Genomic DNA, 25,696 nt, shown 5'->3' with positions numbered 1-25,696 from the left:
TAATGTCAGCCAACATTTATGATAGAAGTGAGCTTGATTTTTTGTCTCATAATTGTTAAATGATGTCTCTTTTTCAAAGAGACAGAGCTGTTATAAATAAGCAAATCACAGCTGTATTCAGCTTATGCCATCTTGGTTCTGTGCAAGCCCGTTTAGCTGGGAGTCACAGAACTCCGATCAGGGTGGCCGTGTGAGATAGTGGAGAGTGGGTTGCTTTGTGTCAGAATTCTGGGTTTGAGTCCTGGTCCCGCCATCAGCTGACCGTATGTCTTTGGAAAAGTAACCTCTTTGTGAGCGTCCGTCTAGTAGAGGCGACAAGAGTCACGACTTATCTATAAGTTGTTGGGAGGATCAGGCCAGTTGATGGATATGGAAGAGTCCTATCAACTGCAGGGTGCCCCATGAATATTCATCTTCATTAAAAACACTTTATTTGTTACTATTTTTTATTTTGGGCTGTGCTGGTCTTGGCTGCTGTGCGCGAGCTTTCTCTTAACGGCTGACTGGGGGCTACTCTCCAGTTGCTGCCAGGGCTTCTCGTGGTGGTGGCCTCGCTTGCAGCCGAGCTCGGGCTCCAGGGTGCCTGGGGCTCGGGAGTTGTGGTGTGGGCTCAGTTTCTCCGAGGCATGTGGGATCTCCCCAGACCAGGGATTGAACCCATTTCCCCTGCATAGGCAGGTGGATTCTTAACCACCACTGGGCCACCAGGTAAGTCCACGTTTTCATTTTTAATACGTACCTGTATATTAATGGGAAACAGACATGGTTTCATCCTCAATATACATTCACTCTTAATAACTCGTTAAGTGCCCTGCTGCATTCCAGCCAGCAAGCCAGAAACAGAGACCAGTGGCATTCCATTGTCACTTCCCAGTATCACATCGCAGTGATGTGAGCTTTACTCCTTATCCAACATCAAATGATAATTTTTGGCCTTTAAAAATAAAGCCCAAGACCCAGAAAGATTAAGAATTAAGTTAATTTTTAAAGTAACAAATCTTTCTGTATATTCTTGTCTCCTTCATATGGTGCCGGTAATTTTTAAAATTAGATTTTCCTCTGGGCATTTCATACTAAAAATGATGAAGTTCCTTGTCCCTTGTAATTGCATTTCTTTTGATTTTCTTTTATTATGACTTGCATATCACTGACACTTTCCCCCTGGAATGTTAAAAGTATACATCATCCAGCTAAAAGGAAAAAATACTGTCTTCATAAAAATGGAAAAGAGAAAGTAGAGGTTCCTCTCGGTTCCAAACAAGGCAAAGTTCTCTGCTCTCCGTATGTGCCAAGGTTGATGTCATGGAGCCAAACCAGTTTTGAGTTATCTGCAATGAAAAAAAAAAACCCAGTTCAACAGTCTTCTGGATTGAAAAACAAATTTTCCACAGCGTGATAACCCGAAAATGACTGAATGCATTCTCTCTGTAATTTCTGGGGCTGGAAAGAAAGAACAGGCAACCTTGAGTTCACTGGTGGCTCAGCGGTAAAGAACCTGCCTGCCAACTCAAGAGACAGAAGTTCAATCCCTGGGTCGGGAAGATCCCCTGGAGGAGGAAATGGCAACCCACATCAGTGTTCTTGCCTAAAAAATCCCATGGATAGTGGAGCCTACAGTCCAAAGGTCACGAAGACCCCTACACAGTGGAGCACAAGGGGCATGCGCTGGCGGCACGCGCTCACGCACCCACCTGCTATCCGAGGGACGGATGAAACCCGTAGGATCCCTTTGGTTGAGGTACTAACAGATCATCCAAAGTTACCACTAGTGAGTGTTATTTATGGGTGATAAGCAGGATATCATGGCAACTAGATGGGGAAACAGTGGAAACAGTAGCTGACTTTATTTTTCTGGGCTCCAAAATCACTGCAGATGGTGACTGCAGCCATGAAATTAAAAGACGCTTACTCCTGGGAAGGAAAGTTATGACCAACCTAGACAGCATATTAAAAAGCAGAGACCTTACTTTGCCAACAAAGGTCCATCTAGTCAAGGCTATGGTTTTTCTAGTGGTCATGTATGGATGTGAGAGTTGTACTGTAAAGAAAGCTGAGTGCTGAAGAACTGATGCTTTTGAACTGTGGTGTTGGAGAAGACTCTTGAGAGTCCCTTGGACTGCAAGGAGATCCAACCAGTCCGTCCTAAAGGAGATCAGGCCTGGGTGTTCATTGGAAGGACTGATGTTCAAGCTGAAACTCCAATACTTTGGCCACCTGATGCGAAGAGCTGACTCATTGGAAAAGACCCTGATGCTGGGAAAGATTGAGGGCAGGAGGAGAAGGGGACGACAGAAGATGAGATGGTTGGATAGCATCACTGACTCGATGGACATGGGTTTGGGTGGACTCCGGGAGTTGGTGATGGACAGGGAGGCCTGGTGTGCTGCAGTCCATGGGGTCACAAAGAGTCGGACATAACTGAGTGACTGAGCTGAACTGAACTGAAGCAGGATATACCCAGGGAAGGCATCTCTTAGTTTTTCGGAAAATCATCTCTGAGTTATTGAAATCTGTTTTCATTCCATTTGAAATGTAGTTCTGTATCACTGTCGCACAGACTTATAAGCAGGAGTGGATGGTGGGAACGTCAGGGGCCCTGCCCAGGAGTCTCATTTCTGGTTCCTTGTAGGTTGGTTGGTATTTAGTTGCTCAGCTGTGTTTCTTTTGCGACCCCATTGACTGTAGCTGCCAGGCTCCTCTGTCCATGGGATTTCCCAGGCAAAGCGTGGGTTGACAATTCCTTCTCCAGGGGATCTTCCCAACTCAGGGATCAAACCTGGGTCTCCTGCGTTGGCGGGCAGGTTCTTTACTGCTGAGCCACCAGGGAAGCCAGTGCCTTGAAGGTTTGAGTGCTTCTTGCTGTTGACGCCTAGAGTAGCAGCATGTTCCTAGCTTCCAGTTTCCTCCCCCCAGATCAGCTCTAGGATCCAGGCATCCACTGTACCTAGAACAGACGGAATGGCAACCCTGGAACTTTTAATGAGAACCAAGAAGTCCCTAGTGGACTATGTCGCCCAGTCTCCCAATTATGTAATCTTTTTTCTGCCTGCTTTTGGTGCACAGACACTTCAAATGGAGCCCCAGAATCTTCAAGTTACGAACTTTAGGACTGGAAAGGGCCTTCAGAGGACAGGAGGGGCCTTTCTCTTCCTGCCACAAATAAGGCCCTTGAAACCTGGAGCAGAGACTCCCTTGACGGCAAGGAGAGGATCTGGGCCTGGGGTAGCTGACGCTCAGACCCCATAGCTTGCCCACTGTGTGGGTGGTCATGGGAACAAGGAAGGTACAATGGGCTTCTCAGCAAAGGCACACATCTGCTCAGGCTCTTGCCTCCAAGAGGGTGTGCTCCCTCGTTCAACATTAGAACTAGGGAATTTCTTACCCTCTCATCAAAGATCTTACAGACTTGATGGCAGTCAAATCCTACATGTTTTTAAATAATATAAATTTTTAATGTTTTGGCGGTGCTGGGTCTTCCTTCTGCGGGTGGGCTTTCTCTAGTTTCAAGGAGCAGGGGGCTGCTCTCTAGAGGTGGTGCGTGAGCGTCTCATTGCAGCGGTTTCTCTCGTTCAGAGCTGAGGCTCCAGAGGGCTGGGCTGCAGCGGCTGTGGTACATGGGCTCATTCGCTCTCTGGCTCGTGGGGGGTCGAACCTGTGTCCCCTGCATTGGCAGGCGCACTCCTAACCCCTGGACCGCCGGGGAAGTCCTGAATTGATACGACCGATGTAAAATGCGGCCTCACTTCAGATGCACAGTGGTGATTCACTCTGTGTATACATTGCAAGACGATCACCACGGTGTCTTATTAACAAGCATCCCTCACCAAGTTATAAAATCAATTCTTTTAACAACTTTCAAACATACTATATGAAAGTTGCTAAAAGGAATTACTTATTTTATATATAGAAGTTTATATAAAAGGTCTTATAGACATGATGGCAGTGAAATTATAATTTTTAACGTTTAAAATGACCCTTAATAAAATGACCTTTCCCAGCTGATGTACCAAGTAGTAAAACTTACCTATTTGAATCTGCAATTCATCAACCAAGAGCTTATGACTGTGGTCAGATATCCTTCAAAAACTCTCCAGGTGTGAGTCAACCTTAATTTTTTTTCAATTTTGGGAGTTGAGTAGGTGAGGATTACCTCAGAAGACATTTAAATGACGTTTCAGGTTCAAATGGAAATGGAAAGCACATAAAATTGTAAGGCCTAAGAATTTCAAGAATTTGGCAGAGGTGAAAACTCACAAAGAAAGCACACAATTAGACATTTTCATTCTGCCCGTTTATCCGGCACAAATCCCTCTCCAGTTGGCCCATCACTCCCCTGCCGGCATTTAACCCCACAAGGGTTAACGGAGGATTCTGGAGCCAGCGGCTGGCTCAGACTCCAGCCAGGATCTCAGGCCCGGCGTCCTCTCCAGGTACCGTGGCTGGAGGGCCACACGGACGCCTCACATGACCCTGCCCCATCTCCTGTGACCTTCAGGTCCCTTCGTGCCCACGAGCTGGGTCACTGAGCCAGGAGGAGGGCTGGGAGGTCCTCACCAGGCCTTCCCGTGGCCGCCGAGATGGCACTGGTCCCACAGAGCCCACATGCAGCCCTCCATACATCCGAGAGGGTGGACATCAGTCTCTCCCGGGAAACTCAGGCAGGCGGGTTGCGGGGCTCAGAGGACCGCTTGGAACCAGCACTGAGGCTCCCCTCCCCTGCCCAGTGCCCCGCCGGCAGGATGCCAGGCCTCGTGTACTGGGGGCGGCGGGGAGCGGGCTTGGCTGAGAGCCACTGCACACGAGCCACTGTGCTCCGCTTGTCCATCTCAGAGCTGCCCTGGTGGCTCAGGTGGGAAAGAACCTGCCTGCGATGCAAGAGACTCGGGTTCCATCCCTGGGTCGGGAAGATCCCCTGGAGAAGGGAATGGCAACCCACTCCAGCATTCTGGCCTGGAGAATCCCATGGACAGAGGAGCCTGGCGGGCTACAGTCCATGGGGTTGCAAGAGTCGGACACGACCGAGCGACTAACACTGCCTGCGTTTGTGCGTCTTTAGTTTGCTTAGAGGCCTTGTCCTGAACATGCTCTCTCTCAGCTGCCACTCCTGAATCGTTTAAAAATGAAAAAAGCACTTCGAAGTTCGGCCTGACCGAGACAATCACCAACTCGCCCCGCAAACGTCCAGCCTGCCAGACACAAACGGAACATGAAAGGATGGCGTGCCCAGCAAGCAGACGGGTTTTGTAAAAAGCTCCGTGGGCAGCTTCCTAGGGATGCAAAGGCCTCTGGCTTTGTTCAGTCATGAAAACACATCCGAGCGGAAGTCAGCGGAGAGGACGGCCCGTGGTCTGCGTTGGGCGTGGGCTCCCAGGCGGGGTCTGTGCCCGTGGCTGGGCCTCCCGGCCCCCCGCGCTGCCCGCGACAGGGTGGTGGGGACACGGTCGCTGTGACTCAGCGGAGCCCGTGAACTGAGCCTGCACAAGGGCCGAAATCCTCTCCCCACAGGGGAGGTGCCGGAGTCTCCCTTGTTAGTGTGCTGAACAGGCCTCAAGCTGGATTGGTTTTTGAGACGCAGGGAAAGTGCTTCACATTCCAGACGTCCCGGTGAAACAACCCTGCAAGGAGGCGGAAGGAGTTTCTCCTTCCGGACTCACATCTCTATCCACGTCATTTTTATTTTTTAATTTATGTATAGTCCATGGGACCGCAGAGTCGGACCTGACTGAGCGACCACCACCTCCACTCTCTCACTTTCACGGCTGACTTGCTGTTTCAGGTGCACAGCGAGGCGATTCAGTGACACATGTATTATTTTTGAAATTATTTTCCATGATAGGTATTACAAGATATTGACTATAGTTTCCTGTGCCCTATAGTAAACCTTTGTTGCTTGTTGCATATCTGTTTTTTTTTTTTTTAATTAGAAACCTAGCATTCTATGCATACTAAGCCAAACAAGTGGAATCAAAATGTCATAAATTTTTTAGTTAGGCAAAAATTCCTAAGTTTTCTAAAATATATTCTGCACATCCTTTTTGAATGCTCTTGAGGAGGCGCATGCAGGAGCAGCCACCAGGGCCAAACCACAGAGAGGGATTCCAGGAAGCCACACGTGTTCCAGGGGATCCAGACTGCAGAGCCACTGGGCGGGGGGCTCCGGAGTTGTGCGTGCTCCCTGCTCACGGCGCTGCTTCTGCTAGAGGCGCCCTGCGCCCCACACCCAGCCTGCACGCACAGGCTTACCCACCGTGGTGTGGCCCCGACCCTGCCTTGAGTCTCCTGCCCTGAAATCCAGCACCTCCTTTCACCCCTTATGCAAAGTCCCGCAGGCCTGGAGCCATACCTAGGGGCTGAACAGTTCTGACTGCAGCTGTGTGACCTTGGGCAAGTTGTACAACCTCTCTGACCTCTGACCAAGTTGAATAACCTCAACTCATCTTTTCTGTCAGTCGCTCAGTTGTGTCTGACTCTTTGCGACCCCATGGACTGTATCCTGCCAGGCTCCTCTGTCCATGGGATTTCCCAGGCAAGAATACTGGGGTGGGATGCCATTTCCTCCTCTAGGGGATCTTCCCGACCCAGGAATCGAACCTGTGTCTCTGCGTCTCCTGCAGTGGCGGGTGGATTTTCTTTTACCACGGCACCACCTGGGAAACCCCCATACTGCACTTGATCTTAGCCAGAAGGCCAATATGTAATGTTGTTTAGGAGTCACCGCATGGGGTTGGTGCAGCAGTTCTCTCTACTCATCCCAGAAGTCGACTTTAAATACATGCTGGGATGAGTGGTTTGACTGGGGTTGGATTGCTTGCTTCAGATGCATCCAAAGAAGAAATCAAAGCCAGAGGAATGAAGGCTGCTCTCGTGAAAAAGCCCCATGCAGTGCCTGCAAAACCTGTCCAGAATTTTTACCATTTTTATTGTAGGAAGCATTTTACACGTGGATCCAAGATCCATGCTCTTGGCCAAGAGATTCCCTCGGTGAAAATAACAATTTGTTAGAACCAAAGTCTTACCTGAAGGCTTCATCACCCCAAACTTGAACTCATCCTTGTGACCTTAGGGGTAAATGAAGTTTCCAGGGGGATACTTGCGTCTCTGAGCCATCGCACTAGGAGAACATTTGCTGAGTCCTTGATCTGAAGCTCGGCATTGGGTGGGAGAGTCCCTTGGACAGCAAGGAGATAGTCCATCCTAAAGGAAATCAACCCTGAATACTCATTGGAAGGACTGATGTCGAAGCTCCAGTACTTTGACCACCTGATGCAAAGAGCTGACTCATTGGAAAAGACCCTGATGCTGGGAAAGATTGAGGGCAGAAGGAGAAGAGGGTGGCAGAGGATGAGATGGTTGGATGGCATCACTGATTCAGTGGACACTGACTTAAGCAAACTCTGGGAGATGGTGAGGGACATGGAAGCCCGGTGTGCTGCAGTGCGTGGGTTGCGAAGAGTCGGACACGACTTGGCGACTGAACAACGGCAACTGGGTGGAGGAGTGCACTGTCACAAGGAAGCCAGGGTCCCCTGAGTCTCTCTGAGCGCAGGGCTGGGTGTGGAGCAGGCACCAGCTGTGAGCCTGCATCCTGGAGTTCAGCTCCAGTGGTGCTGCTCCCAGGGGTCAGGGCAGGAGGAGCTGTGAGGCAGGGCCTTTGGACGGGACACCTGCACTGACCTGCCGGGGCCACATAAGAGTCCCGGGCTGGCCACTCGCAGAGGAGGAGACGGTGGAGGAGGCCTGAGTGTGGGTCAGAGCCCACCTTGGGTCCAGCCGGCCACGCCCAAGCCCCTCTGGAGGCGGGCCCCCAGGCTCCACTCGGCCAGCCCGGCACTCGGCAGAGCTCGCATCGAGAGGGCCGGTGGCCTGAGAAGTTCGGCTCCCTGGGCCCGCTGTCCCCCAGCGGGGCCCGCCGCCCCCCATCGTGGCCGCCGCCCTCCACAGACCCGCCACCACCCCCATCCAGGCCCTCCGCCCCTCAGCGGGCCCACCGCTAGCCACACTGACGGCCTGGCTCAGGGCGCACGCGTCCTCTCGTGCCTTGCTGGCGTCCACAGCCGGCTCGCTTCACGGCAAGGGGCCCTCGTGAGGAGTCAGCGGTCCCCCAGAGGCTGTGTTGACGGAAGGTTCTCAGCCCCTCCACCCACTCGAAGCCAATCCGGGATCCCCGCTCTCCCTGGGAGTCGTCTGTCTCCGGCTCTGTGTATGTGGCTCAGACGGTAAAGACTCTGCCTGCAATGCAGGAGACCCGGGTTGGATTCCTGGGTCGGGAAGATCTTCTGGAGAAGGGATAAGCTACCCACTCCGGTATTCTTGGGCTTTCCTTGTGGCTCAGCTCTTGAAGAATCCGCCAGCAGTGTGGGAGACTTGGGTTCGATCCCTGGGCCGGGAAGATCCCCTGGAGAAGGGAATGGAAACCCACTCCAGTGTTCTGGCCTGAGAATCCCATCCGTGTCTCTGTCTCTCCACCCTCCTCTTTCTGTTTCTCTCTCTTCTCAGTCTTTCCCTGTCTCTCTCTCTGTGTCTCTCCTGTCTCTTCCCGTGAGTCTCTCGTCTGTCTCCCTTTCTCTGTTTCTGTCTCGCTGTCTCTGTGACTCTGTGTCTGTCTCCCTCTCTGTATGTATCAGTCTCCCTGTGTCTCTGCTGTCTGCCTCTGTCTGTCTCTCTTGTCCTCTGATTGTCTCTCCTCTGTCTCTCCCTGTGAGTGCCCCTCTCATTCTATGCGTATTTAAAGCCCATGTCGTTCTGGCGGCAGAGCACACGCCGTCAGAAGGCCTTCCCAGGGAGCATCTATCTGGACGAGCAGCCACACGAGCAAAGCTGCACCTAGTGAACGAGCCCTGTTCAGGACCCGAGCGCGGCCCGTGCCCGGCTCTGCGGGCCGAGGCGGAGGCCGCCGCCGCGTGCTCCTTGAGGAGAGGTCTGCTCTCCTCCCTGGACGTGGGAGGACTGTCTGTGCGGGAGGAGGAGGCTTGTCCGAGAGCGGGCAGTGCGCCTCGAGATGCATCTGTTTCCATTCGTGTTGAGTCCTTCCAGGTGAACTGAACTAATCATAAGCTGCACAATGAAAGCAGACCTTCCCCTGGCACGCCCACATGGAGCCCACTGAGCAGGTCACCACCACGCCCCCGGCCCCTCCCCAGCGCTGTCTTTCTGGAAGGCGGGTGGGTCCCGGGTGCGCAGGGACCGTCGCACAGTGACTCACCGGGCAGCTGGCAACAGGGTACGGCTTATTGTATCCTGGGGTGCTTCTCTGCAGGATGTGAGCGTCCTGGGAGGCAAAGCAGGGCTATTAATAGCGACTCACTTGCCACGGACTGAGGACCCAGGATCAGCAGCGTCGAGGCGGGGGCGGGATGCGACCCCCTCGCGGTGGGGGCGGCAGACGGGTTCCTGAGCCCGTCGTGGAGGGAAGGCCCGGGCCCGGCGTGGCGCGGAGCTTCCAGAAGAGATGCCGTGTTGGTTTCTCAGCCAGTCCTGAAAGCAGGTGTCAGCGCAGGTCAGGCCGGGGGCTGGCGGGCCGCCGAGGACGGCGCCCCTTCCTGCTCCGCCACTGGACACACGCCCTCCAGGTCCGAGGCCACTTTCAGCAAGTTCCTGTTAGGAATGCGCTTCTCTGCCCTCTCCCCACACCAGCCTCAGTCAACACCTGCTGACTTAAACCAGCGGAGAGTCAGGCCTGCGGCCCTCCACTCGGGTCTGTCTGGGAAATCAGGGACCCACGCACCCCCGCCCCCATCGGGTGTCCCGATGACAGCCCTCAGACCGCGCTGCGGGGCTCGGCGAGCATCCGCCCAGTTCCCGTCTCCAGCCTATGAATTCACTCTGGGGCGGCAGGGAGGGCCGTGGGTTCCTCGGCCGGCCGGACCCCGCGTTCACCGGCCACGTGGCCGGCGCAGCCCAGAGGGGGCCCTCTGGGGCGGGGGCGCGTCTCCCTGCTGCCGGCCGCACCCGGTGAAGGCCATGCTCACACCCGGGCAGGTCTGGACCCTGGCGAGGGGGCCACCCCTGTGAGCAAGGATTCCAGAACAAGCGGCTCCTTCAGTCCAATTCCGTGCGGCATAAAAATAGCTTAGTGCCCTTCTTCGTGTAGTGTAAAAAATACGATTTTAAAGAATAATTGACAAACCTTAAAATTCAATTCGAAGTGACTGACTTTTAAAAAGTGTTTCTTTCCGGCGGTGCTGGGTCTTGGCCGCTGCGGGCGGGCTGCTCTCCAGTTGCGGCGCCGGCCACTCCCCGCGGCGGCTCCTCCTGCTGTGGAGCGCGCGCTCTAGGCCGCCGGCTCATATTTGGGCCCGGCAGCTGTGGTGCATGGGCTCAGCTGCCCAGTGGCATGTGGGATCTTCCCCCAGGGGTCACACCAATGTCCCCTCTATTGCAAAGCACTGGACCAGTGGGAAGCCACTGGACCATGAGGGAAGCTGACTGCTTGGTTTTAGTATTTCTAAGGTCGTGAGACCCATCACTGTTCTCTAATTCCAGAACTGTCTATCTGGCAAAAAAAAAAGTCCTGTGCCTGTTAGCAGTCACTGTCCTCTCGTCCCTCTCCAGCCCCAACCCACTCCTGTCCCTACGGATTTGTCTCATTTGGACATGTCATAGAAATGAAAGTGAAGTCGCTCAGTCTCGTCTCAAACTTTGCGACCACATGGACTGTAACCCGCCAGGCTCCTCCGTCCATGGGATTTTCTAGGCATGAGTTCTGGGTGGGTTGCCATTTCCTTCTCCAGGAGATCTTCCCGACCCAGGGATCGAACCCGGGTCTCCCCCACCGCAGGCAGACTTTACCATCTGAGCCACCAGGGCTCAGATGCCCCTCCATAGCATCGCGCAACATGCGGCCCTTTATGCCTGGCATTTTCATCCAGAGTAACGTTTCCAAGCTGCATCCATGCTGCGGCTCGTATCAATGCTTCATCCCTTTCTGTGGCAGCATAATATCCCATGGTGGGGATGGCACCCTACTGTTTTCTATTAGCTGGTAGACATTTGGGTCACTTCCACTTTGGGCTATTATAAATCACACTGATGTGAATATGTATGTTCACATTTCTGTGTGAACATATATTTTCAGTTACCTTGGGTGTACATCTAGGAGCAGAATTTCCGGGTCGGGGGGTAACCGCTCACCTCTCTGAGGAAGCCCCACTCTTTTCCACAGAGGCCGCGCTTGCTTCTTTTCCCGTGAGTGATGGGTGCGGTCTCTGCTTTCTCTCCTTCCTTGTCGGTACTGGTTATTGTCCACTTTTGACGTGAAAGCCATGCTGGTCGGGGTGAAGTGCCATCTCATTGTGGTTTCCATTTGCATTTCCCTAAATGACTGATGAGCTTCTAGACCATTTGGAGATCTTCTTCTGTGAAATATCTATTCAAATCTCTGCCCATTCTTTAATTGGGCTATCCGTCTTTTTATTGTTGAGTTATAATAATTACACTATTTTTTGCTTGATGTGCTTTCATTCCAACAAAATTCCATCATAATGGGATGTTTCCCCCTAACAGTGAAAATAACATAAACCCAGAGCAAGAAAGGACCAAGTGCCAGAAAATGCACGGCTCTCTTGCCAAAAGAAGGTAGTGGAATGAGGAAGGTCAGGAAGAAAAATGAAGTCACTTTGTTTCAAAGCCAAAACCCTGCAAGGCAGTTTCCTGCAGCCTCTGGGCCTGAAGGGTCCTGGGGGAGCCACCCTTTGAAGGAGGACAGCAGCCGTGGTCTCCTTCCTCGAACCCCAGAGCCCGAAGGGCAAATGCCTTTGTTGTTTACTCGCTTGGTTGTGTCCGACTCTTTGCAACCCCATGGACTGCAGCCCGCCAAGCTCCTCTGTCCATGGGATTTCCCAGGCAAGAATACTGGAGTGGGTTGCCATTTCCTTCTCCAGGGGATCTTCCTGACCCAGGGATTGAACCTGCATGTCCTACACTGGCAGATTCTTTTTAACACTGAGGCACCTGGGAAGCCCCAGAATGCATCCACACACGCACACACACGCACATGCACACACGCACACACACATGCACGCACACGCACATGCACACACACACACACACACGCACACACATGCATTTATAGAACTCTCCTGCTCACCAAAGCTGCTGTGAATGCGTGAGAATATCAAGGAGCCATTCTTATAATCCAGGCCTGTGTCTTATTTAGCTTTAAGACTCCTCAGCACCTTATAAAAAATGTCTGGTTCCCAAATGAATCAGCAAGTCAAAGATGAGATTTCAGGGTCTTCTACAGAAACGGCTTTAGTCTCACGTTGGTTTATCATCTGAACCTGATGAACCAAACGGTACAATTATTTAACATGTTTGTTTGTTTGTTTGTTTGTTTTTAAGCACATTTTGCTATAGATGGATTGCTTGGCCCATTTCCACAGACACCTTTTGAATCTCTGGACTGTTCTCACCTCCTAAGCCCACAGGTGGCCGAGTCCCCACTCCTGCAGTATTTACACAGCCAGCGCAGCCTGGAATTCCTCACTGCACTTCTCTCCAGACCGCAGCAACTACCCAGCCCTAGAGCAGTGAGACTAGCAGAACCTCTGAGGTCCCACCGGCCGGCAGCCTCTGGTTCCGGCCTCCAGCACATGGACAGGGCCCGCTGCCTTGGAGCTGGCCCCGTGGCTGCGGGGTCCCCAGAGCAATAGACGCCTTTGCAAATGAGGTTCAAACTCTGCCCTGCTCTAGAAGGGAAGGAACCCTTGGGGTTCTCATTTTTCTGCCCTCTCTCTCCTCCTCCTTTGGGCCCCTGCCTGATTTGCATCCTCAGCTCAATTTGCATCACAAAATACACCCAATCTTCCCTGGATCCAAGGAGGCGGGCTGGGCCAGTCCTGTGTGGGCTTCTCATCTCCTGCCATCGGTTCTCTAGCAGGTTTCTGGTTACACCCAGATGACACTTGGATTAGGTTTCATTTTTATGTTCTTGGCTTCTGATGCAACGAGCCCCTCCCCCTGGGCCCAGCGTGCCTCCAAGGTGGAGCCCCCTTTACTGCGAGGCTGGGGGCCCCTGCGGACCTCGGTTAAGGGTCCCGCCGTCTCTCACGTGGGCCCCCATCTGCAGGCCAGGCAGCTGTGTGTCCTTCAGTTATATGCTCCAGTTGTCAAGGTTTTTTCTGTTTCCTTTTCCCCCGAGCCCGGAATCAATACTTCGGGAGTAAAGGCGGGGCGGGGAGGAGGGAGGAAGCGCCCAGGGGACTGGAGTTGGCCACCGCCCACCGTGGCTCTCTGCTCCAGACGGAACCTTCCAGACTCATTCAGCACAAAGTGGCTGCAGAGGAAATCCTGCCGGGCCAATGATAAGGCGGGAAGTGGAGTCACTTCCTCACCAGCTGCTGTGTTCAGGTAGACACAGCCCTGGCTTCCTCGCGTGTGCTGCGCAGGCCACCGCGCCCAGCGGCCTGGCCACCGCTCCCCCTTTGATCTCAGCCCCAGTGGGCGTCCAGGCATCGCTGCCTCCTGGCTTCAGGCAGAGCCCTGCTCTCTGCTCTGCAGGTGTCTCCCTCCCTGCGTGGCTTCCTCTTCTTCCCACCATTCCTGCTCGCATGGGGCTTGGACGTCAGTTGCCTCTGGGCACTGGAGAAACCATGGGTCCTGTTTACTGGGAACAAGGCTCACACCCCTTGCTTCCGAGGTGGCCCTAGGTGAAGCGTCCACCTGCCAATGCAGGAGACGTAGGTCCGACCCTTGGTCAGGAAGATCCCCTGGAGGAGGTAATGGCAACCCACTCCAGGATCCTTGCCTGGAGAAAATCCCATGGACAGAGGAGCCTGCAGTCCATGGGGTCGAAAAAGAGGCAGACACAACTGAGCAAGTGAGTGTGCGCACACACACTCATACCTCTTAGGAGATTCCAAGACAAGGAGCCACCAGCGGTCTTGATGTTCCCATGAAGGTCTAGGATCGCCTTGACACCTTTGACCATCTGCCCTGTCCTGTACAGGGGGCATCAGTGCTGCCTCTACCGCCGTGCGCAGAATTACTGCTTTGTTAGCTCCACTCTGCATTCTCAGTCTTCACAAGACAGGGATCTCCCTGACAGAGGGACAGATGGTTCAGTGGGCTTGGAAATGCCCCACAGCTTATACCTCCTGTGGAGACTCCAGGGCGTTCGGGTGGGATACTGTTCAAAACTGTTGAATATCACAATGCCACCACCAATGTGGCACGGACACCGACCAGTGACATCCAGCGCTGACCATTCTGAAAGATCTGAACTTGAGTTCTTCACCGGAAGACACTAGAAGCTGCTGCAGCAAAAAAAAGGCATCTGATTTTGTTCCAGTGCAAAGTTTATTTGTCCTTTGTATATGCTCCTTTTGAAAAACATCATCTATTAAAGTGTGTTTGGAAAGCCTGGTCTACAGTAAGGTGTATTTCAGCTCCACAAGCATACGCTGAGTGCCTGACATGTGACAGAAACATGCTCCAGGGATCCAAGGATAAATAAAACATGGTCCCTGCACCTCCAGGTGCTAATAGCTGAATGAGGGGAGACAGACATGTAAACAGATGACCTTCAGAGAATACAGTGAGCAGGGACTGGCTGCGGATTATTTAGCTCAGCCCAGGGACCTGGAGAAAGTTGCCTGCAGAACACGACTGCACCGAATTCGTGAGGGAACTGGATGAACTTATCAAGTGACAAGAGCTGAGCAGGAAGCTGGGTGGGGAGAGCACTGGGAGCCTGCGTGCCATGTTAAAGGATCTTGATCGCAGCACAGAAGTGACAGACTGGCTTCTGAATGGATCCTCTGGCTGCAGCAGGGAGAGAAGATTGAAGGGCAGGGCACTTGACTAAAGGCAGAGAAATTAGGTGGGAAATCCCAGCACTGATCCTGGGGAGAGAAGGCAGTGAGGCAAGAGAAACAGTGAGGGGCCAGATCAGGGCTCATATCCTGCCCTGTGGAATTCGCCTTGCCCTCACCACCTCAGAGCTCTCTAGCCTGACCTCACGCTACGGGAGACGTAGCATCTGGACCTCTTCCCCCAGCGGCTTTCTCTAACCCCTTCCTGTGCACAGGACCAGCCAGAAGTGCTGGAGTACGGACGCCTCCATAGGAGCAACCCTTAGCCAGCGAGTGGGAGGAGTTGGTGTATAAACACCCCAGCTCCCTAGCCACTTGCTGAAATGACGGAAGGTGCGTGCTCTGCACTGGCCCTCAGGTGGTCATGTGGGAGGCGATCCCCATGGAGTAAAATGGTAAAGCCTCGGGTAACAGAAAATACCGAAGGCGTCTGATGGCAGCGTTTGGCTTCCTCTTAGCGCCCTCTGATTTTCTCCTTGCTTTTGCTCCATGCAGAGCAGAAATGGCGGCAGGCCTCCATCTGGCTGAGGTTCACATGCTCATGGAAGCACACGAGCCCGTTCTCTAGGCTAGGATCTGTTTAAGGGCGGGATGGCTCCCCACTCAGCCTCTTCCATGATCATGTAAGGCGTCCACAGTCAGCTCAAAGGCTGGAGCGTACCTGAATCTCCTGTCTGTTCACAGCCGACCGAGGTCACCTTTCCATTTCCCTGTGAGTGCTAAGAGCCAGCGGGGAGCCTGGACTGGCAGAGGCTGCTGCGCTGTTTCACTCAGTGTTATGTTGGGGACATCTTTCCTTGCCAATAAATATAGGGCACAATTTTTAGTGACTGATCCATATTCCATTGGGCTTCCCTGGTGGCTCAGTGGTAGAGAACCCACCTGCCAATACAGGAGGTGCGGGTTTGATCCCTGGATCAGGAGGATCCCCTGGAGAAGGGAATGGCAACCCACTCCAGTGTTCTTGCCTGGGCAATCCCATGGACAGGGGAACCCGGCGGGCTACAGTCCACAGGGTCACAAAGAGTCAGACACGACTGAGCGACTAAACTATAACATATTCATTATCATATTTTCAGATGTTTTTGTTTTAAAGTTTTATTAATTTTTTCAAGATAAATAATTAGAAGTAGAATCACTAACACATGAACGGTATTTTTAAAGCTTCTGTTGTGCATTTCCGAACATGAACGGCCTCTCCGCCTCCCTGCTCCGGAGAGCCCCTGAGTTGTGTGAGAGTATCTGGGCTCCCGCCCCCATCCCCACACCATCCTGTTTTAGTGGAACTCAGTGGTCTTCTTCAGTTCTTGACATTGTGATTCATTTGGTTTTAAATCTCATTTTATTCGGAGCCAGGTTTAAATGAAACTTTTTGAAGGATCTGAAGGGGAAAGGAAAATCTTGGAGAGTGGGCTGCCTTGAGGGAGGTGTCGGGGGGATGGGGGCGGGAGGGATGGGGCTGAGTGGTCCCAGCGCAGGGAGAAGACCCTCTGACCCCCTACCCCCACCGTCGCTGACTTGAGCTGTCTGTTCCTACCTGGTCAGTCCACACCTCCCTGGCCGACTCCCAGCCCTGCAGCCAGGGCCTGGGCTTGGGGCATTAGCTGCCCTGCTCCTCTGAGGTCGGCGCTGCTGGAACTCAGACGCCGGCCATCTGTGGCCTCTGGATGTGAAGTCTGTGGGGAAGCTGTCTGCAAAAGGGCCTCCAGAGCTGGGGTGCTGCCTGCCTCCCCTCTGAAGTCGGGGGCTAACAGAAGGAGAAGGGCCCTCCCCTGGAAACCCGCCGTGCCCATCCCTGAGGTCGGGCAGAGCCCTGGCCAGTCCCGACACGACCAGGGGCTGAGTGCACCCCGAACATATAGGCGGGGGTTTTGTCCAAATCACATGACGATGGCCCAGGTTTTCTTCTTCCCTCTTTGTTGCTTTTAATACATAAAATGAGCATGTGTTTATTTAAAACAGCTTTCAGACTTAAACAAATAATGACAGACTGTTCAAACAGACTTCGGAAATCACCCTGATCAGGATGTTTGAAAAAGCAAGAAGACTCCCCCATGAAAACAGCTTCTGGAGCTTCACTCCTGAAACCACAGGGTCTGCTCTGCACTTTAGAATCATAGATGGGCAGATTATGGGGTAGATTCCATCTCAGGGGCGGGGGGAGGGGGGGCGCGTTAAATGATGCCTCTCAGCCCTACAGTCTGACTTAATATATGAGGAAGTAAAGCTGGGCGTGTGTTACCGCTTCCAATTTTCCACCAGAACACATCATGTGTGTATGTTTGAATTCACGATTTCTTTAGAAATCACCAAGTATCTTCAGAACCAAGAGCTGACACCTTAGAGGGAGTTGGACAATTGTTTCTGAAAATTAGCAGGCTCAGCAGACCGCCTGGAGGCCAGGGCAGTTTGAGGAGTATCACCACAGGTTAGCAAGAGGACAGACCAGAGAGCGCGGTGAAGTTTCCTCCAGTTCACGCTCGGGGCCACGTTTACAAATGGCCCGAGTCACCTACGTTTATCTTCACAATAACCAGTTTTATGGGTGAGATAAATGAAGCTCAGCCTCGGGTAATTTGTTCAAGGTCACAGGCAATAAAATGTCAAAGCTAGGATTCCACGCAGACCTCCTCCCTTGAGCTCAGGGCTCGTTCCCAGATCCCTCTGTGCCCATGCTTTGGGTTAAGAGATGCTATGTTAGCTCATCCCACTTCAGAAATGATTTCTTTCTTTGTAATGCACATCAGAAATGGGCCGTGAAGCACAGTTATTTATACAAGCGGCTGGGGCTGGGCAGGGAGGTCTTCCAGCCCCGGGGGTGGGGTGCTGGGAGAGGCGTCTCGTCTGCCCAGGGGGGTCGAGCACCAGGCAGAGCGGCCTGAGTCTCCCTGCTTCCCCCATCTCCCGAGGGGGGCGCCTGGTCTGGAAGGGTCAGGTGGCTGAGGCCTTAGTCTCTTCCATATCCCGCCAAAGACAACTCCATCGATAACTAAAGGGACGCAGGGCCCAGCCGCCGACCCTCCCAACACGGAGCTGAAGTGCCTACCGCCCAGTGCGCCCTTCCGAGGAGTCGGGGCGCCTTTGGCTGGTGTGGGGGTTCCAGCCTTCCCGTTGTGAGAGAAAACAGCAGGGAGGGAGGGCTGTGTCCGGGGTGCACGCTGCAAGAGGCAAGTCTCTGTGCTGGTCCTGACTCCTCCGGCCCCGTTTGCCCCGACATTAGGGAGGCCGGGGTCCTGACACGCAGCCGTGATCGCTGGCTCAGCTCCGGGCCAAGGGCACTCAGCACGCGTGTCATCTGCATCTACTGCCCAGCTTTGCTGAGACTCAACCTTAGAAAACTGTTTAACAACAGATTAAGAAAGAAGAAAGCCCTTGCGCCCTCTCCTGGTAAAAGCTAATCCAGTACCTCTATAACACAGGGAGCCGAGCCTGGCACTCTGTGACGACCTAGAGGGGTGGGATGGGGGAGGAGAGGGGCTCCAGAGGGAGGGAGTATTTGAGCGGTTGTGTGTTGTTCAGCAGAAATCAGTACTACGTTGAAAAGCAATGATCCTCCAATTAAAAATAATTAATTAAAAAATAAAAAGAATTGGTTAAATAAAGTACAGCATAGATACAGATATATAAATATACGTGGTGGAAAATTATGCAGTCATGAAAAATAACTGTGCACATTTATATTTACTAACACAGGAAGTTCCCCTAATGATGCCTTAAATGTTCACCTTCGAGATTACTGCCAAGATTCCCATAGGTGGTTGTATGTAAAAGGAATAATTCAAATAGGCAGAGTATCTGGGTAATGTATTAGGCCAAATACAGAATTCAAACCAATGTTTGATGTTGGAAAACCTTAATCATTAGTTGAACAAACATTTCTCGAACACCTACATGTACTAAGACCATGCACAGCACTGGGTAGACAAAAATAATACCTGATCCCTCTACTGCAATACCTGCCCCCAGCGGACAAAAGCAGAGTCAGCGTCATCAGACCCTCACACAGGGATGCTGGACCTGTGTGCTCCGTCTCCCTCAGTGAAACTCTGTGCTCTAATTCCAGGTTTGGGGGGCTAACTGGAACTATATCTTGTTTTCCCCTTCATACCTGATTAATCCACCAAGGAAAAACACTTCACTTACTGCTTTATACCTTCAGATATGCATGCATGCACGCTCAGTCGCTTCAGTCCAGTCCAACTCTCTGTGACCCAAAAGACTACAGCCCACCAGGCTCCTCTGTCCATGGGATATTCCAGGCAAGAATACTGGAGTGGGTTGCCATGCCCTCCTCCAGGGGATCTTCCTGACCTGAGGATTGATCTCGCATCTGCCTGCGTCTCCAGCACTGCAGGCATATTCTTTACCCAACTGAGTCACCTAGGAAGCCCATATATTCAGATAGAGTTGTCCAAATACTCATTGGGTCCAAACACAGAATCTACTCTTCCCCAACAAATCTAAGAAATGAGCATTCAATGGTCTCAGCTTTTTCCTTACAGCACAAGAACAAAGTAAAGGACTCTTTAAGACGGGCATGAAGAAGAAAGAAAATAATGCATGTCGGCATTCGTTACAAGTGCCTGGCCTACAGCAAGCATTCAGTAAAGGAGCAGTTGGGGTTTTTTTAAAAATTATTTTTATGAATGTCCACGCTAGCTAAAATTGCAAAGCCTCCAGTATTTCTACCGCTTTGCTCTTTTATTTTCCCGTTAGCACTTCCCGCTCTCTAATACGCTTTCCGACACGTGTAAGTTCTGCTTACTGTCTGCCCCCCTTCACTGGACCGAAAACGTTTGAGCTTTTGGTCTATTTCACTCACGGCTGTGTCTCTGCTGTGCCTGGTTTGTGTGTAAGGTCTCAGGAAGTATTTCCTGAATGAAAGGGAAAGGAGTGGGTCTGAAATCATTATCCCCGAAGTACATTTGACCTTTGCCCTCAGCCTTCTGAAGGTACAGGCACTTCAGATGCCTCTGCCCCTGTCAGCTGGCACTGCGCTGGCACTTTTTTTGTTATAGTAACAGGAAATATTTAATACTCTAATACTCTTTTTCTCCCGCCCTCTCCCCCTCTACAGGACGCCTTTGTGGAGCTGTATGGCCCTAGCATGCGGCCCCTGTTTGATTTCTCCTGGCTGTCTCTGAAGGCACTGCTCAGTCTGGCCCTGGTGGGCGCTTGCATCACCCTGGGTGCCTATCTGGGCCATAAGTGAAGCCCACAGGCCTGCCGCCAACAAATATGCAGAAGATTCAAGAAGCAGCAGAAATAATATGCATTGTTGCTGATGCACCACTGAAGTGAAGCTGTAGTCTCTTAAAAAGAAAAAAAAATAACCAACCAATCAACCAACACCACCACCACAAACAGCTTTCAGGCTCAACGTTGAATCAGCTACTTACTGCCAAAGGGAAATACAATTTATTTTTTACATTATTAAGAAAAATAAGATTTATTTATTTAACAGAGTCCCGTTGAATCTGTCTTTGGAAACCCCACCACGAATTACCAAGCCCCACCTGGATGGCTCTACCTGGCTCTCTCGTGCCTGTAAACACTGATTTTTGTTCCATACTGTGGGCTGGACTGAGTCAGCCAGCTGAAAAGCAAACAAAGTGACAAAGGACCCGACTGTTCCAGAAGCCGGGTTTCTGGCTGTTGGAGGTTCGGCAGAAGGTGTTCATCTGCTTTTTTTTTTTTTTTAATTGGGGGGGGGGGTGCCTGGAGGTTGTGTTCTTAGAGGGAAGGTGCTCGGAGGGGAGGCCTTTCTTCCCTGGCCTGAAGAAGGGGCACTGCGCCTTTGGCACACGCCAGGTTGTTAGAAGAAGAAATCGGGGAATGCACAGCCTCCAGTATTTCTACTGCTCTTCTCTTTTGTTTTCCCGTCCGCACTTACAACCCCCTAATACGCTCCACGATACTAGTAAGTTTTGTTTGCTGTCTGTCCCTCTTCACTGGACCAAAAGCGTTTGAGCTTCTGGTCTACTTGGACTTCGTGTTTGCCAAGACGTCCACCGCAAAGGCCCGTGACGGGAAGAATGCCCTTAAACCACAGGAAAGTATTTTTTTAAGCTGCCGATTGTGCCGAGAAGCAACTTACACAATATCATCCAGTACCTTAAGGCCTGACGTGCTTCTTCACATATTTTGGACTCGCTCCCCCTCCAAATCCTGGCTTGGCTCTGTCTGCGCGGGAAGCGGAATCCTCGGGCCGAGGACGCGGACGCGCTCCGGGACGTCGTCGGCACCAGCGCCCCGAGCGCCGGCTTCTGCGCCTCGGCCGGCCTGCGGCCTCGTCCTGGCGCCGAGCCTTGGAACGAGCCGCGTGTCCGCGGGAGGCCTGGGCCCGCCACGCTGGGCCCCGGGCAGGCCCGCCTGGAGCGCGGAGCGGGGCTGAGGCTCTGCGGGCGCGCGGCTCCGGAGGAAACCGAGGCGGAGGCGAGCGACGCGGGCCGCCGCGGAGAAACGCGCGGCCTGCGCGCGCTGGGCCGCGGCCGCCAGCCTCCGCGCTACGGCGCCGACTCTGTGGAGGAAGCTGAGCGGGAGGTCGGAGTCGTCTCTGGGGCGGAGGAAGCTGCGCAGGTGGGGAGGCATGGGAGCCGCCCGAGCACCGCGCGGCCCGCTGTGCGTTGGGCCGCCAGCCTGCGCGCCCCGCCTGAAGTGAGAGTTTTGGAAGACTCTGGGGAGCGTTATAAATCCTAAAGGAAGCGTTGAAATGGATTAACTGACCTATGTCTGTGGAATTAGGATGTAAAGCATTATCTTGTCATTGTAGTTTGGTTTTATTTGAAAACCTGACGGAAAGGGATGGGGGCGGGGCGGGCAGGGAAGCTCCCGGTGTGGAATGCGGGGATTATCTATATATGCTGGGGCGTTAGAAAAGGGGAAGAGAAAAGGCAGTGCTGGAAAACGCTAGAGGAGGAGCAAAAGAAGAAGAATCTCCAGCTCATAAACTACAAAATATTTTTTTCAAGTTTAGAGTCAGCCTTGAGATGTATGTGGAGCAGCTGCGGCATTATTGCATTATAACATTTATCCGTATACCATTTATCTGTATTAACTTTGGAATGCAGTTGTGTTCAGTGTTTAATGCTGTGGTTAATATTTCGAAAGCTGCTTTAAAAAAAAAGATACATGCATCTCAGCATCTTTTTTAAAAAAATGTATTTAGTTATGGCCTCTACACTAACTGTTAGCAAAATGATCATTTTTCCCTTTTGAGATTTTTGGCTCTTAATTCTTTAAAAGAATTTCTGAGGAGGTGAGACAAGCCCTGGTTCTCAGCTACCTGAGAAATCCTGGAGCTTGCTGGCCACTCAACCACTTTGTGTCAATCAATCTACATCCACTTCCATGTCAACAAAATTGTTTATTGTGAGGGACAGTATTTGTTGTCCCTTCGACCCTTTTCCTTTAGGTTCACCTGTCTTGGCCAAATCAGAATTTAACTTACATCATTTAAGAGTGCATACATGTTTGGTTAAACCCATGAGGTTCATTCACTTTGAAATCCAGATGGAAAATGACCAGGGGATTAAATTCTGGCTCTGATGGTTTCACCTTTAAAGATGGTTTCTGGGGCCTGTTTCCATGGAAACCTATTTAGAGCCCTCCAACTCTCCTTCCATGGTCCTTCTCTGTGGCCATCCTCAAGTTCTTCCTGAAATGCAGTGGCACTTAGGCCCCATGCAGAGAAAGCTGGAAACCCATGGTATGAAGCCAGACCTCCCTGGCGGGCCTCAGGGAACAAGACGATCAGACCTTTGAATGATTCTAATTTTTAAGCAAAATGTTATCTTATGAAAGGTTTACACTGTCAAAAGTGATGAATATGGAATATCAAATTCTGTGCTGCTATCCTGCCAAGATCATTGTAATGGAGTCAGTTTGCAGTACACTCCAACTGGCGAGCTCCTCCAAGCTGCTTTAGAAGTAACCATGAAGAGCACGGACATTTTTAATATAAAACTTGTCTTTGGTTATTGTTGTTGTTGTTATTGTTCAAATTGAGATTTGCAGAGTATTCTAAAAATGTATATATAAAAAAGGTCATAGAGGCTAATTTCAGGCTGGTTTCCTTTTGCTGTGGGATTCCATTATCTGGTTTTAATGATAAGTGTTGCTGGTTGCCTGACCCCAGAACTGTACAGTATTGTGGCTGCACTCTCTCAAAGAGATCAGACCTTTGAATGATTCTAATTTTTAAGCAAAATGTTATCGCTAAGAGTAGTTGAAGTTGCATTTTTCTTGTTGTTAAAAACGTTAGAAGCAATGAATGTATATAAAAGCCTGGGCTAGTCATTTTTTTTCCTCCTCCCTTTTTGCATTTTCTCAGTTATCTTGCATTTGGACAGCATAGACTGAATTCCTACCTATTTGGTGGGGAGGAGGGATTCACACCAGAATTGCCCTCAGCATGGTACGCAGGCCACCCAGGTCAGGGTTCAACAGAACACGTGCACTCCCGAAATGGAGTTCCAGGGCTCTAAAAAAAAAAAAAAACCACAAGGACCAAAGCACTCAAGAACCTCCTGGGTCCTCCCAAGCCCTTGCTGCACAGACAGCCCGAAAGAGGGATCAAATGACAAACCGCATCTTCTGCAGCAAACAGCTCATCTCAGATTTTACAGTGGCTGAAAAGTCTTATGGGCTTGAGATTTGGATTAAAGTCACATTCTGAAAGAAGGAAGCACTTTGCTATGGTTCAAGCCAAAACCCAACATCCTCTGCCCCAGCCCACTTATCTCTGCCTACTCAGATATGACCTTCCATTTGGATGTGACTTCTGTTTCATTAGTACATGTTTATGCTTACCATTTAAAGAGCTAGCCCTAGCCCAGTGTGGGAAGTTAGGAAGCGGCTGTAAATCAAGAGAAGCTCTAATAAGTAGGGTTAGCCTTAAGTACGTAGGGCAGTCCCATACATGTCTGCTTTTTCACACCGAGGGTCTGTGGGTGAATTGCAAATTGTATTGCAATTAAACTTATGCTAAAGCGAGAGATTTATAATGTGAACTTAAATTCTAATTTCAATTATACTTTAAAGGCAGCGGCTGTTTTATACTTCCTTATCACTTATAGTTAGTAATGTACACCTCTTCTATCAGAAAAAAACAGGAAGGGCTTGAAATATAAGCCATTCTAAGGAAATTAGGGAGTCAGTTGAAATTCTATTCTGATCTTATTCTGTGGTGTCTTTTGCAGCCCAGACAACTGTGGCTACACACTTCTTAAGAAATACAATTGTACATTGTCAGGCTTATGAACATTCTAATCAGATCTTTATTGTTACTCAATTTGAATCTTCCCAGGGATTTTTTTTGTAATTATTATGAGACAAAGGACATTTGTTGCAGGGGTGGGAGGAAGAATTTTCAAATGAGCAAAACATTCTCAAGATTGGATCAGGGTGTGGAGTCTTTCAGAACAGCCAGGACTGTAGGATATGAAATAGAACCAAGTGAGAACTTCACAAGGATCAGTGTGATGCCTCTGGGAAAGACTTTATGCAACAAACAAGAAACACTTTTAAGTTCTGTGGTATATTTAGCTTCTAGAGACAACAGAACCACTCAGAGTCCAGCTCTATGATGATGCAGATGAACCAAAATTCTAAACATCTGCCATCAATGGTATTAATTTCAAGCCTGGATATGTCTAATGGCTATTTAAACAGTAAATTTGCAATTTTTAACCAATGGGATGGTTAATGAAAACCTTCTGGTTGGTAGGGACATGTATTTCTAAATGCTTTATTGCGCACAATACAGGGGGTAGGGGCGGGGAAGTGAGACTGAATTGGGTAAGTAATAATAATACAAGCCCCTTATCCTTTACCCAAAGAATCATTCAGCTCCATGTCTGTGCTCATAAGACTAGCAGTAGACAGCCATGAAATACACATCTCCCAGGGCAGAAAGAAAACCACATGGAGTATGAATGGTATTGCCCCAATTCATCATAACTACCCCAGGAAAATGACTGAAAGCCAGTGCATATCCTATTGATGACAAGGTTGTTTTGGGTCCCAAGGTAAGCTCAGCAGACAAAAACACTTGTGGAAGATGGAAAGGCTTAATCAAAAGATCCAGGCCTGTTACTAAATATGACTATAGTGTATCAGTAACTCCGTATTCCTAAACCTTTTAGGGAATCTGCAGTAGGCCTTCCAGCCAGCTCACTTCATTGTTTTTGCCTCTGGGGTAGTGTTTGAAGGTGTGATACCCGATCACATTTCTTTGGCGGAAGCCTGTTTTTATTATACTATCTTCTTAAGTTTTCAACCAAGTTTTGCTTTTGTTTTGAATTACTGAGATCATTTTCAATAAAATAAATGTGTAAAAAGTGGTTTTGTATTGGAAGCTTTTGTTATCAAGATGTTCACACTTCTCCCTTCCATGGGCTGTTTGTAAGATGGATATTTCTTAGGGGTGGCTGACATCCTGCAACACTGTACACGCACAAAAATACGTGCTAAGTGAGCTTTAGACAGTTACGATAAAGTGAGTCTCTAGTCGGCCAGTGTTAAATATCACGAGGTTTCCTTTGTGTTGTTGGGGAGAGCCATGCTACCACTCAACTCTCCTTGTCTGTTCAGTTAATGTTGTGAAGAAAAGTAAAGTACCGTGTAAGGTGTTGGTTGTGCCCTGGAATTGTTTGTAATGTGGTGATGTGATTTTGCTCCATCGTTCAAAGCACTTCTTAACGAGCCAGCAGAGCCACTGGGAACCTAAAGCCCTGGGGGCTCAGTCTATGGATCTGTCCTTCTGGAGAAGCCACCTTAGAAGGAGGCTTTATTTCTTGGTTACTCACCCTCCTGCTGTGACCCAAGGTGGACCAGCCTTGAGTTCTACTTCTGGAGGAAGCCATTGTGCCTGCTGGCTGTGTTCC

General features: G+C 50.8%; 1 protein-coding gene and 1 long non-coding RNA gene across 3 annotated transcripts in view; one reads left to right on the top strand and one right to left on the bottom strand.

The window, feature by feature from the left end:
* The window catches only part of BCL2 (BCL2 apoptosis regulator), a 192,888-nt gene extending 171,807 nt beyond the window's left edge, over nucleotides 1–21,081 (top strand). The window contains exon 2 of one of the 2 annotated variants that reach the window (XR_009733377.1): nucleotides 19,888–19,974. Coding sequence is in view for 1 of the 2 variants with exons in the window: in XM_061400378.1 (XP_061256362.1) it covers nucleotides 19,888–20,022 (135 nt within the window). In the remaining variant the exon portion in view is untranslated. Of the gene's footprint in view, nucleotides 1–19,887 lie in introns of both variants that reach the window. The other variant, XM_061400378.1, reaches the window with a different exon arrangement.
* On the bottom strand, nucleotides 1,106–6,239 carry LOC133237831 (uncharacterized). The gene is made up of 2 exons (XR_009733378.1): nucleotides 2,777–6,239; nucleotides 1,106–1,328 (listed from the first exon to the last, which is right to left on the bottom strand). It is a non-coding gene; the product is annotated as an uncharacterized LOC133237831 (long non-coding RNA).
* Nucleotides 21,082–25,696: the final 4,615 nt, after the last annotated feature.

Source organism: Bos javanicus, chromosome 24, assembly GCF_032452875.1.
Source record: "Bos javanicus breed banteng chromosome 24, ARS-OSU_banteng_1.0, whole genome shotgun sequence".
Taxonomy (NCBI): Eukaryota; Metazoa; Chordata; class Mammalia; order Artiodactyla; family Bovidae; genus Bos; species Bos javanicus.
The sequence above is the reverse complement of the archived record's forward strand: the minus strand, read 5'-3'. Positions and strand labels throughout refer to the sequence as shown.